Source organism: Rana temporaria, chromosome 13 (assembly GCF_905171775.1).
Source record: "Rana temporaria chromosome 13, aRanTem1.1, whole genome shotgun sequence".
NCBI classification, from domain to species: Eukaryota; Metazoa; Chordata; class Amphibia; order Anura; family Ranidae; genus Rana; species Rana temporaria.
This window is the reverse complement of record NC_053501.1, coordinates 48,789,786-48,803,934: the sequence shown is the minus strand read 5'-3', so window position 1 is coordinate 48,803,934 and position 14,149 is coordinate 48,789,786. Positions and strand designations below refer to the sequence as shown.

The 14,149-nt window shown below is 39.9% G+C and overlaps 1 protein-coding gene across 1 annotated transcript in view; it reads right to left on the bottom strand.

Moving 5' to 3' along the window:
• SIPA1L1 (signal induced proliferation associated 1 like 1) overlaps positions 1 to 14,149 on the bottom strand; it is a 331,939-nt gene that overhangs the window by 82,576 nt on the left and 235,214 nt on the right. Inside the window, 5 exon segments of the mRNA XM_040332639.1 lie at positions 1,184 to 1,462; positions 4,069 to 4,343; positions 4,917 to 5,493; positions 6,789 to 6,946; positions 12,016 to 12,119. Of these exon segments, the coding sequence (XP_040188573.1) occupies positions 1,184 to 1,462; positions 4,069 to 4,343; positions 4,917 to 5,493; positions 6,789 to 6,946; positions 12,016 to 12,119 (1,393 nt within the window).

Here is a 14,149-nt window from a genome sequence, read left to right as displayed (position 1 = left end):
GTCATTAGCCTAGGCATCATGCACAGCTCTCTCTCTTGTGAGAGTTTGCCAGGAAGGGAGAGGGGGTGAGTCATAAGAGGGCCAAGGAGAGCTGCAGAGCTGGAGGTGTGCCTCTGTGTGTCTGTGTAAATCCAGTTAGTGAAAAAGCAGCAGCTTCAGCTGTCCACATTTAAAATCGATGCAGCCAGACTTAGTGGAGGGAGATTTAAGCGGCATATTTGGCAAGTACAGAATCACAGTAAAAATATAAAATATGCAAAGTGGTTGGAGGGAAGGTTCAGAATAGCAAAGATGTTTTTATTACAAATGTGAGCAGGCTGCGGTTCCTTTTTAACTTAAAAGGTGGCCATATACAGCCAGATGTTTTTGAGTGATGTGACAACCAGGGCTCAAGTCCTGCGGGAACGGAGTCCCTGCACTTTTTTCACAGCAGGAACTCTGTTCCCTTTGCAGGACTAGAGCAGCCGAGCCGCCCGAGCCAATCCTTCACTAAGCGGCGATGCCCAGCTCGAGTCACTGTCAGGGGCAGGCAAACCTTAGTAATCCTTTATGTTACTGGCCGCTTCCTGTATATGGATTTATCAGGTAGTGTGCGGTTATTCCATCACTTCCTCGATGCCGCAGTGTCTCCTGGGAGCTTTTGTCATTGTTCCCAGGAGACATTGCGGAGGTCTGCCGCGAGTTATCGCGGGATTTAGAAAGAACTTGCTTCCCGTGTTAATTCGCGGCAGACCTCTGCAATGTCTCCTGGGAACAATGACAAAAGCTCCCAGGAGACATTGCGGCATCGAGGAAGTGACGGAATACGCGCACACTACCCGATGAATCCATATACAGGAAGCGGCCAGTAACAAAGGATTACTAAGGTACAGTGGATCGGGGAAAAAAAACACATGCGGTTTAGTAATTATGCATATGAGTGTATCATTTTTTTTTTTTTTTTTTGGTGGGGGAGTGGATCTTGGGTGGGAGTTCCCACAGTTTTTCCCCCAGGACTTGACCCCTGGTGACAACATACTAGTGATTATGAACCATTGTAAGTGTCAGAATTTGGTATCACACTCAGATTTTACTGCATGTCTTAAAACCCATGTATGAACCCAAGTTGCAGCACACACTCCATGTAATTGGTCTAAAATATGCCTGGGCAAAAGCAAGCGATACCTTTGTTTTATGAGCCTACCTCTTGTTCTCCAGAGGACGTCCATCGCTGGAAATACTCCGTGGAATGTTTGCAGAACGTTCTGGTGTCTGCGTTTTACAATCGCCTTTAACAGAGGAGACCCTTGACGATACAGGGCTCTGTAGCTGAGAAGGAACTTGTCGAAGCCCGGCAGCCTCACCCTTGGCTGCATTTCTTTGCCACTTGTTGTTGTTCCTGAAAGGGAATTTCAACTCATATGGGATCCCCTCTGTTACTTTGTATTCCACTGTTGGCGTGCGATATGTCTCTGAGCAACCTCTATTTAAAAAAATAAATAAGTTGTCAAACGCATTGATTCAAAGCAAAAATGGGCTATTTCTTTTTACCTTCTATATATTATAGACAACAGAGTAAATATCCCTTTAAGGACCACCCCATTAAAGCAGAGTTCCGATACCCACACTAGGTTGGGACAGCAAAGTTAATTTTTTTCTTTAAAATCAACATTTAGAAAACCTACAAAAACTACTAATCTGGTTTGGAATAGCATTGGGCGCAAGCAGCATTGGTGCGTTAAAAAAAAAAAAAAAAAAACGCTGGAACGCAGGTTTAAGGTTTTGACATTACAAAGTTATCTGCTGCAGTAATTTTAATGCCAGGTTAAAGATTTCACAAGCCTTTTGCAGCTCACGAGCCACAATTAAATATGACAAAAACAGGTTAGTCACAACAAACATGAAACACAACACACACAAAAAAAAAAAAAAAAAACATAGTTCTTACAAACATTCAACATCTTAAAAGAAACCTGTCAACAAAGAATGAAGGGAGCTACTGATTCATTTTAAAAAGGCGCATGAGCCACCAATGTCATTTTTATACCTGCTTCAGTTCATATCACTCACCTAGAACATCATGCAATTTGTGCATACGTTTTCCAGGTTAGTCACCAAGTAGTAAGGAAAGGATAATGATGGCAGCGCTGGATCATGCATTTTCCATAAAATAAATCAGCAATGGTAGCTCCGATACTCTATTTTTTTTTTATTAAGTTTTACAATTAGCTTTACAATTACAACAATATCACAATAGGCCTCTCACAAAACATAGTACACAAGCAACCTCAGCACTGGGCTTTCAGTATAACTCGAAGGCTGGACATGAACATGTTCTCAGCAAGTTTTGCTACAGAAATACATTAGATGTAATTCTTTACACTTAAAACATATACTAGCTCCACAGATCTATTACAAACCACAGGACAACCAAATGAAATCAACAGTCAGCATTCAATAGTAAATATATAGACTCAAAGCACACCTCCATAAAAGTGCAATATTCACTTCCCAGAGACATATGCCACATAATTTTAACCGGACACTGTAGATGAATTGTTTATCCAATCACCCAATACTTTGTCAGACTTGGTAGGTATACTCCTGCTAGTGTACATGGCTTTATACAAGGGGAGGGCTTTGTTAATAAGTGCCTTCCATGCTGGAATAGACAGAGGGGTGGACTTTTTTCATAACAGTACGATTAGCGCCAATATTTTTAACTTGGCAGATCCCCTTCAGAGTGTATGTGTGGGCTTAAACAAAACTTGATGCCGCTAAACCTTAAAGTTCCTTCGGCATTAGTGGCGATCATAGGATGTGCTGTTGTATTCTACGAAGTGTCACCCAACTAGTTTTGTCTCTATGACTTCATCATGGACATCAATTTAGGTCCTTCATATCTGGTGAATTTTTCTGAAGGTGAATAAAGAGTTCTGAGATTTTCACTGTAGTGAAGCCACTGATGCACAACATGGGTTGTGGATTATTTTACCTAACATTGGAACATTTTCTGAACACAAGGACTCTTTCCATTGCAGTAATCCCTATCAAAAGAGGGCTATATTTGTTCACAAATATTATATTTATGTTTGTATTGAGATGATTTAGGCACCGTTTTTTATTATGTTTATACAGCCAAAAATTTTTTTGCATCTATGCTACTAATGAGCGGTCGCCAATTGTTCTATTGTGGGCTTTAGACTTTTAGTCAATTACGCCAGCTGAACACAACATACATAAAATAAAGGGGTCCTTATGTTTGTGTTCCCTCTTCACTTTGTCCAGAACATGTTATTCAGTTTGCCCCGCTTTCAGGTCTTGCTCTTTTGACGGACATGATATATTACAATACAGTAAAGATGCCATTATCCCTTGTGTGCTCCATTTGTATATGCCATGTTTTGTTGATTTAGTTAGAGAGGGAAAAAAAAACTTTTTATTGTCTGCCACCAGATCATGTCATTTATAGACCTGCCTAGTTTAGATTTGACCAAAATTTTTGCTCAGCTGAAGTCACAATGGAAAGTGCGCTACTTACAGATTTCTACCTGCCAGAAAGAATAAGTGAGAACATTCACTCAACTTGACTATTCACAGTCAAGAACATGTATGTCTGTAATGTAGTAAATGTATTGTTGAATCCAAATTCGATAGGTACCCTAATTTTGTATATTAATATGGATATAAAAATACACAACAGTATGAAAACATTAGAAACATTTCATAGGGTTGTCCTCTGCATAAAAAAGTGAATACACGCCTCTGTTCTCTAATGTAGAACAATCTAGATACAAAGTGCCTGTACTTATGCCTAATGGAATTAAAATAACATGCACAATTATATACTTCCCTATATGATACCTGCATCTTATTTCAATAGATATGAATTCAATATCAGTGGAAGAGGCAGATATCAAAGATCTATAGGGAGTTTTGTGGTCTTTTTTTGAGAGCAAGTCCATCAACTGACATTTTGAGAGATGCCTATTGGTTGCTCTTTTTTGATCTTCTATGGACTATCCTAGCACAATTTCTAGGTTTGAGATCTTACATATATCTAAATAACCAAAACCTCCAAATGAATACCTGCGTGGGATTCCATCATCATGTGGAGGGATAATGATAACTTTAACTGTCACTGATGTTCTAAGGAGGTCAATCATTTGTTCATGGCTCAGGGTGGCCACGGCAACTTTGCAGATTTCAACCAGACGGCTTCCTTGCCTTAAACCAGCCTGCCATGCATAACCATAAGGCTCTACCTCGGCAACTATTCCTTCATAATTAACATGGAAGCCAAGCTGTCCGAGTCCATTTCTTCTCAGTGTCATTTCCCCTGTCTCACAGCCTTTAGTGATGATCTGAAATTTAAAAATGCTGTTAGTGATGTAAGGAAAATCGAATATTCAAACACATATAAACATAGTAGAAGTGACTTTGCAAGGCCATTCAGGCAATCCCACTACTTTTAATATAATACTTTGAACCTCTTACTGTTTTCTGTTATACCCCTCCCATGATAAAGGTATTTTGGGTAAATGAAGCACATTTATAATCAAAACACTTGCGATCATTAATTTTTAGTGGGTTCAAACTAATATGCCGTGTAGCATCTTGTCTACATTGATAAGAACCTCTCAGTGATTAATACAGAAACTACAAATTTTAAATGCATCAATACCTCAGATATCTGGAGAAATATTAAATGCAATGCAATAATTAAGAGCCTGGACAACCCAGTGGTGGTAAAGGTCCCAGTATGCAATGCCTAAGTCTACTACCTGGCCAAGAAGTAAACATGATTAACACTGGAGTTTTTATTCCGATACCCACACTCTCTGATAGAAATGGTGTCACCTGTGTGTAATGTATGTATTAGAGACAAAGTTAAATGTTTTTATAACTTAGGTGACTTTTACTCATGTATGCCTTACTTCCAGCCTCTTGACAATCTCCTTTATATCATCTGTGTTGTGGCTATAACTTCTTACGAACACACTATCCCCTCGTTCATAGAACATCTTAATAGTTGTGTTGTTGGACGTCCATCCTATAATATCACGGCTTGAACAGTTGAAGAGAACACTTTTTGTCTCTTGATCAATCAGGGCCAGTATTTCATTTGAAAGACATAAAAGACAATCAATTTCCAGAGCATTACAGAAGTCTTCAACTTGCACACTCCATACAATTGCTCCTGTGCTGTACAGCTCAGCCCATGAGTATGGCTTTGCCTTTTCCTTTTTCTTTGAGGCCAGTGAGATAAATGGGAACTTTCCAGATGAATCAATAGAGGTGTTGGTGACATTTTTTTCTGCAAGGTCTTTTAGGTACTCTTGATGGGTCCTCGTTGCCATTGCTAGGAACTTTTCAGACTTGTGAGCTGCATTCTCTGCATTAATAACTTTAGCTAAAAGGAAGTCCCTGAACACTGTGGATTTAGGAAAAGTAAAGCTTTTTGGGATCGGTGGGCCAAAGCCAGGCACATCTCTTGACCGTGTAACAGCAACGCTACAAAAGAAAAACAGAAATATTAAGTCCATTTAACAGATGAATAAAAAAACAAGTGCTCGTCTACTTTTATTTACCTAAATCAGCACATGAGAAAAGCTAATCACTAAAGTTTGAGGCAAGTTAAACAATGTGCATTTAAAATTCCACTGCTTAATTATGTTTTCAAAATGATGTATGCATATACATACACTCACATAAAATACAAAAGAGAAAGTCTCTTAACCAAAATTCTTAAACGTTTATTAATGCAGTGCGAAAATAGCCCCAGGTATTACAAGTGCTTACCACAACTCCAAAATCACACAGACATAAAACGCCACCAGTTACATGGGCAGCATTTGCACAAGCCACTTGGCTCTTGAGGTTGTGACATTACAAGAACCACATACAGTAGCTTCTTTCCTAAACCTGATAGCATTTTGTTTCCATCATAGACATACATTGCTTCTGTGTCCAATTGCAGAGGTGATCAATTTGTCAGGTGTGTTTAAATGTCTGGAGGTGCGATTATCCATAAATGTATCCAAAGTCATGCCATAAATACAGCAACTGCCGTCTGATCTAGCCAAAATCACTAGTCCAACTGCCCAGTTTGAAGACTATTATCTATGGGCACCATAACAGCTGCGTAATAGAACAAACTATTGAGCAGAGATGGCATTAGCACTGTCATTAATGTTTTACACTGTTGCATGTTAATGTGTTTAATCTATTTACAGTGTGGACTTTTAGGTTTGTGTAAGCTGACAATTGGATGTTCTCGCATCTAATCTTCCTGCTACAAACTGATGAAAATGGAGCACTCAAACATTTTTACAATCAAGTGTATATTATAGGAACAATATTTTAAGCCTGACACAATTATTCATAATTGGTTAATGAGCACAAAATCTAAAAATAAATTAAGCTACAAAGGGATCTATATGTAAGAGCAGTGCAAAGAGCTATGTGAATAAACTATGCAAAAGAACCGGATATTACATTTTAGATACATAGAAGACTGCAAGCTGATCTGCTATTGGTTACTTATGTATAGTGCTCACCACAGTTCACTGAACAATGCAGATAAATGAAGACCAACTTAAAAGCAGAAAGTAAAAAAAAAAAAAAAAAAGGACTGTTGTAACGCTCCTCACTTATTGCCTATGAATGACATTCTTCATGACAGCACATTGTTAAGAGCTGAGCTCAACCAAGTGAAACAGCCATCATGTGCTTCACAGATCAGATCACTGAAGACAATATAAAAATTCAAGTGGCATGCAAAGTGGCCATTCATTGGGGAACCGTACCTGTAACAGACAGAGTCCGTGCATGGGTTGTGCGCTCTTACGACCACAAAAACATGCTGGAAATGAGAGCGGATGTTCTTGGGACTGAACGGCTGGGCTCCAGGCTCTTGAAATACTATTGTCACAATATCGTTTCCAATGTGACGCTTTCTCAACAGCTGCAATTAAACAAAATCACAGCTTTAGGCACTTAAGCAACACAATAGAAGCTGTACTGCTAAAGCTCCAAGCACAATGTATGTATAGTTTTCTATGAGGTTATATTACAGTAAACTAACCTATGCATAAGGAAAAATAGCACAGAAATACATAATATTAAAACAAGGAAATAAATCTGTGACCTCCTAAATAATATAATCAATATAAATATGAGCCTAACAGCAGGAATCATTAATCTGGTCAAGATTTAATTTGTAAAACTGGAAGAACAAAACAAATCTCCGTTTGCAGGGAAACCAAATACATAACGTGGTTCCTTTCGGACCTGCAGGTAAAAAAAAAAAAAGAAAAAAAAAAGAAAGAAGAACTGGAATGTAGCCCAAAACTTAGGTAGGCAGCCTCGTGGGGGTTGGGAGAGGAGGCTGGATCAACCATCACATCAGAAAAGCTGGTAGAGATTTACATAACAAGAGCACTCCAGGCTACAGGGCTTCCAGAGCTTAGTTTCCATTGGTTAACATTTTGAGATGACCAAAGGTTTAGGTTCAATTTTAACATGAGCTGTGCAGGTACAAGTTTATTTTTTTTTTTATACTGAAAATTGTGTTTTCCTTAAACTTAGACCAACAACATTGCCACATTCTATGCAGATTCCAAACGAACTACCATTAACTTAAAAAATAAAATAGAATACAATTGGGAGTATTTTTAGTCTTGCAGATGTTGCAACAATACAAAGGTATACAGAAACAGCTCTGTACCCAGCCATAGTACACAAAAGGCTGATTCATTCAATCCCTCCAAGCCATGGTCTCTGACGTCCCTGATTTTTTTTTAAGGCATAAACACTGTATATCCATAGACATAACAAGTGAAAACATGCTATATTAAATGAATAATACATTTCCAATTTAACTCTGAATGCCCCCACCCCCATTCACCAGCAGTAAATTCTATTTGTGAACATAAAGCAAGCTGCAGGAATTCAGACTTCCGTTCCTATGGCAACACGTGCTGCCAACCACTTACTGTAGCGCACTTGTAATTATTTCTCTATGGAGCTGACTGTTTTAACTGCTTGGGATCTGCTTAATTACCTTAAATATAACATTACTTTATTGTCTATTTCCTATTGGGACATTCAGTTCTGGAGATGGAAATGGCAGTATCGCATTCTGAAACTATAGACTTTAATGCTCCAAGTTTAACGCTTCCTTTAATTGTAATAGTGGAACAATTGCTTGTGCACCAGCTACTAGTTTAACATGCCAAGCTTCCAAGGAAACCACATTTATTGCAGACGAAAGTTTAAAATATTTATGACTTTACAATTTTATACATATTACAGGCTATTACACAATGTGATTCAATTGTATGCGAGAAAAAGCCTAAAAAACATTTTAAAAACAGCTCCTACACATCAGATTTTTTTTGGTGCTCAGACGTGTTTCTACTAATCAACAAAATACAGGTCTTCAATGCAATGGAAAAAAAAGGAATACACACAATTTAGTTTAATTGAATCAAGTAAGCATACATATCTGCTACCCTACCAATGTGTATTACAAATATATGATTACAGAAAGCTAAAAGAGGCATAACCTTCTTGTGTACGGTGCTGAAAATGTACACATGTATTATACAATGTAAACTAGATAGACGCATTTTATTCTAAATATAAGCATATTCATTTATTTTTCTGGGTACTGGACATCTTAGGAGCATCACCACAGAACATCATCACTTGGCTCCCTCCTTTGGCTTTTAACCACTTAAGCCCCAGACCAAAATGCAGCTAAAGGACCTTGCCCCTTTTTGTGATTCGGCACTGCGTCGCTTTAACTGACAATTGCACGATTGTGCGACGTGGCTCCCAGACAAAATTGGCGTCCTTTTTTTCCCACAAATAGAGCTTTCTTTTGGTGGTATTTGATCACCTCTGCGGTTTTTATTTTTTGCGCTATAAACAAAAATAGTTTAGGCCGATACGTATTCTTCTACCTATTTTTGGTTAAAAAAAAAATCGCAATAAGCGTTTACCGGTTGGTTTGCGCAAAATTTATTTTACATTTTCGTGACTGCGACATTATGGCTGACACTTCGGCCAATTTTGACACATTTTTGGGACCATTGTCATTTTCACAGTAAAAAATGCATTTAAAATGCATTGTTTATTGTGAAAATGACAATTGCAGTTTGGGAGTTAACCACTAGGGGGCGCTAATGGGTTTATGTGTTCCCTAAAGTGTGTTTACAACTGTAGGGGGGTGTGGCTGTAGGTGTGACGTCATCGATTGCGTCCCCCTATGAAAGGGATGACACGATCGATGCCGCCCCAGTGAAGAACAGGGAAGCCGTGTTTACACACGGCTCTGCCCGTTCTTTAGCTCCGGGGACCGATCGCGCGACTCCAGCAGCGATCGGGTCCACGTGGACCGGATCGCGCGCGCCCGTGACCCACGGCTGGGTACTAGTACGGGACGTACATGTGCCCAGCCGTGCCATTCTGCCGACGTATATGTGCAGGAGGCGGTCCTTAAGTGGTTAAGCTTTCAGGGTTAGATTAAATTCAGGATTAGACACAGTAGAACGTTTAGCTCTCACTGATGTCCCTCCACTAGCAGCCCAATTCCTGCTCTCCAGGGGCTTACTGGAAGCAAATGTAACCATGAAATTTGGGTACCTATTCCTTCCATATTTAAAAATATTATATTTTGATGAATGTGCCAGGATTCATGTTTTTATAACAGCCTGGAAATCAGCTTTAGGCTGGGTTCACACTGGTATGACACGACAGTCGTATGAATGTGGATCCGACTTTGCCCTGCCAACATCAGTCTGACTTTAATGAACGGGAACGGGGATCTGACTTTAATCCCGACAATGTCAGGCACTTTGTGTCTGATATGCATCTTTAGAACAAAAAATGCACTCAAAATATGGGACACAGTCTATAAAAAAATTGTGAAGGAATATAATTCACCCCTTTTAGCACTGAAAGATAACGATTACTTTGCACCGGGTAAGACACAAGTAGGGGGTCACTGGATCAAAAAAGACACGGCACAACTAAGGGATATAATGAACGGGGACCACATTAAAACACTGCAGGAGTTAAAACTTAATAAAAATTTAATGGAAATCAATGAATGGAGGTATCAGCAGCTAAACCACTTCATTCAAGATCTCCCACACCCATTGAGATCAGAGGATCAGTTGTCGGAACTGGAAAAAATTTGTACGACAGAAAGAACCAAAGGAACCATTTCTATACTATACAAGATTCTACTGAAGATAGGAGAGCGGAGTATATCTCCTTTCATTGAAAAGTGGGAAAGGGAATTAGGCTCACAGCGAGATAAGGCTACAATAGAGAGAATGTTGACTCTGACACACTCCTCCGCGGTAGATAGCCGCACGGCGGAAATGTGTTTTAAATGTATCGCTGGGTGGTACATGACACCAGACAAATTAAAAAAACTTAATGAAGAGCAGACAGGGGACTGCTGGAGGGGTTGCGGATCACCAGGAAATATGGCTCACCTTTGGTGGGAATGCCCAAAGATAAAAAAGTACTGGGAAAACATACTGGGTTGTGTGGAAGAGATCACAATGAAAAAGATAAAGATAGACCCATGGGTTGTCCTATTCCATGGGGGAGAAGGTATAAAAAGGTATAGGGAAACACTTACACCGCATCTCTTAAACGCCGCGAAGAGATTAATCCCAAGGAGGTGGCAAGATACAGAGTGCCCCCAAATCTGGGAATGGATCGATGCGGTCGAAGAAACATACAAAATGGAAGAACTGAAAGAAGGCTTAGAGGGAAATAACATATTACAAAGTATAAAATGGGATAATTGGAGGACCTTTAAGAGATCATGGAGTTACGCAGAAAAGTTAAGGGAAGAAACCTAAAAGATTTTCTAGAAGAAAATTAGAAAGAACTAGAGGTTTCAGAGCACGTCTAGGGTGAGACGGGGGGGGGGAGGGGAGGGGAAGGGGGGGTAAAAATTGGGAAGGATATACTTTTTGATGTCTTCCTTACTCTGTTATGCTCTAAGCAGATAGTGTAAACATACCCGTATATATATACACTCATATTAAAAAAAAAAAAAAAAAAAAGAACAAAGAAGGGGTATAGTTGTCCCATTGGAATTAAGCCAAACAAACCTAGGTCTCCCCACATCCCTGAATTAGAACAAATGCATCTTTAGGGGGAACTCCACAAACCAAAAAAAGGACAAGAGTTCCCCCTCCAAGAGCATACCAGCCCTTCGGTCTGTCGTGGATTTTAAGCGGAACCCCCCACGCCGAAAAAACAGCGTGAAGTCCCCCACCCCGATGCATCTTGTCCCCATGTTGAGGAGGACAAGGGCCTCTTTCTGACAAACTTGGCCGTTGGTTGTCGTGGTTCGGGCGAGGGGCTTATCGGAATCTGGAAGCCCTCTTCAACAAGGGGGCCAACATATCCCAGCCCCCCACCCTATGAAAATCGAGTACATTGTACCACCTTACCCCTACCCATTCACCTAAAAAAAAAAAAAAAGTGTAAAAAATAAAACTTTGTAAAAAAAATTTTTTTAGTCCAATGACACAAGTGATTGAACTGATATTTACACTTGCTAAACAGCAATGTAAGGGGCAGTGTTACATACTTTTCATTACTGCATTCTATGTGCTTTAATGTGCTTAAAAGGGGATACAGTCTGGATTCTTATCACAATGGTTTATATATAACATTGCATCTTTCACTTGCTGACTAAGCATTTTTCATCATAGTATATCTGCTTTTAATACAACACAGGATTCAGAGACAGTGACTTGGATCCCCCAATTGTACCTTCAGCAACAAATTCAAACCAAAAAAAAAAATAACGTTTTATGTGGAACATTAATTGGAAGATCTCAGTATTGTGCAAGAAACTTTCAAACTAAACAAAAAGTACTACTGTAAGTAAAATGAAGCAACAGTTACATCTCTTTCTCAAACTATAACTTGCATGAATGTAGACAAGGGGAAAATAAACCACCATTGCTCTAATAATTCATATAAACAGTATCTTACCTGTTGCTTGTTGTTTGGTGTATATGGTAGCATTGTAGACACATGAAACATGATCTCATAATCCTTGTATGCGGTATATAAAGAGTGGGTACCAGTGGAGTCAGCTGTTGATAATAAAAATTCAAATACTTAAATGTTAATGTCATTTAAAACATGTATTAAAAAAAATTTGCATGCAAAAAAAAAAAAAGATTAAAAGCCAGCAGCTACAAATACTGCAGCTGCTGACTTAATAAATGGACACTTACCTGTCCAGGGTGCCCGCAATGTCGGCAGCCAAAGCTGAGAAATCGCCCTCGGCTGCCCCTGCCACCATTCTCAGTGAGGGAATCAGGAAGTGAAGCGTTACGGCTTCACTTTTTCCCTACTGCGCGAGTCGCGCTGCGCATCTTCACCAGTCCCCATTGAATTCTGTACGCTTTTTGTAGAGATGCATCGAAATTTCAACATCGAAATTTTTTTTTTTTTTAGAAAGTATGCCGATATGGAAAAGGGTGGTGATAAAGGTTGCCGAAAACGCACAAGATTTTACTGTGCTTATGGTGAATTTTTCATCAGTTACGTGACTCAAAACCAGCTTTAAAAAAATTAAAACGGTGCGTTATTGGTGTGTTTTCAATGCATTTCAACCGGAGGTGCGTTTTTGGTGCAGTTTTTTTAACTGACCAAAAATGCAGTAGCAGGATTTTTACCACAAGGGGAGCATAAGGGACCAATGTAAAGACATACATAGAATTTAAAGGGATGCATAGAACACACACATACATAGTATCTCACAAAAGCGAGTACACCCCTCACATTTTTCTAAATATTTTATTATATCTTTTCATGTGACAACACTGAAAAAAATAAAACTTTGCTACAATGTAAAGTAGGGAGTGTGCAGCTTGTATAACCGTGTAAATTTGCTGTCCCCTCAAAATAACTCAACACAGACATTAATGTCTAAACTGCTGGCAACAAAAGTAAGTATACTCCTAAATGAAAATGTCCAAATTGGGCCCAAAATGTCAACATTTTGTGTGGCCACCACTAATTTTCCAGAACTGCCTTAACCCTCTTGAGCCTGGAGTTCACCAGAGCTTCACAGGTTAGCACTGGAGTCCTCTTCCACTCCTCCATGAGAACATCACAGAGCTGGAGATGTTAGAGACCTTGCGCTCCTCCACCTTTTGTTTGAGGATGCCCCACAGATGCTCAATAGGGTTTAGGTCTGGAGACATGCTTCGACAGTCCATCACCTTTACCCTCAGATTCTTTAGCAAGGCAGTGGTTGTCTTGGAGGTGCGTTTGGGGTCGTTATGTTGGACTATTGCAGCCCAGTCTCTGAAGATAGGGGATCATGATTTGCTTCAGTATGTCACAGTACGTTGGCATTCATGGTTCCTTCAATGAACTGTAGCTTCCCAGTGCCGGGAGCACTCATGCAGCCCCAGACCATGATAATCCCATCACCATGCTTGAATGTATGCAAGACACACTTGTCTTGCACTCCTCATCTGGATGCCGCCACACACGCTTATCACCATCTGAACCAAATAAGTTTATCTTAGTCTCATCAGACCACAGGACATGGTTCCACTAATCCATGTCCTTAGTCTGCTTATCTTAAGCAAACTGTGGTATTTCTTGTGCATCAGCTTTAGAAAAGGTTTCCTTCTGGGACGACAGCTATGCAGTCCAGTTTGATGCAGTGTGTGGCGTGAGTACTGACAGGCTGACCTCCCACCCCTTCAACCTCTGCAGCAATGCTGGCAGCACTCATACATCTATTTACCAAAGACAATCTCTGGATATGACGCCAAGCACGTGCACTCAACTTCTTTAGTCGACCATTGTGAGGACTGTTCTGAGTGGAACTTGTCCTGTTAATCCACTGTATGGTCTTGGCCACTGTGCTGCAGCTCAGTTTCAGGGTCTTGGCAATCTCCTTATAGCCTATGTCATCTTTATATAGAGCAACAATTCTTTTTCCAGATCCTCTGAGAATTCTTTGCCCTGAGGTGCTGAACTTCCAGTGACCAGTATGAAAGAGTGAGAGTGATAACACCAAATTAAACACACCTGCTTCCCATTCACACCCGAGACCTTGCAACATGAACGAGTCACTTGACACCGAGGAGGGAAAATGGCT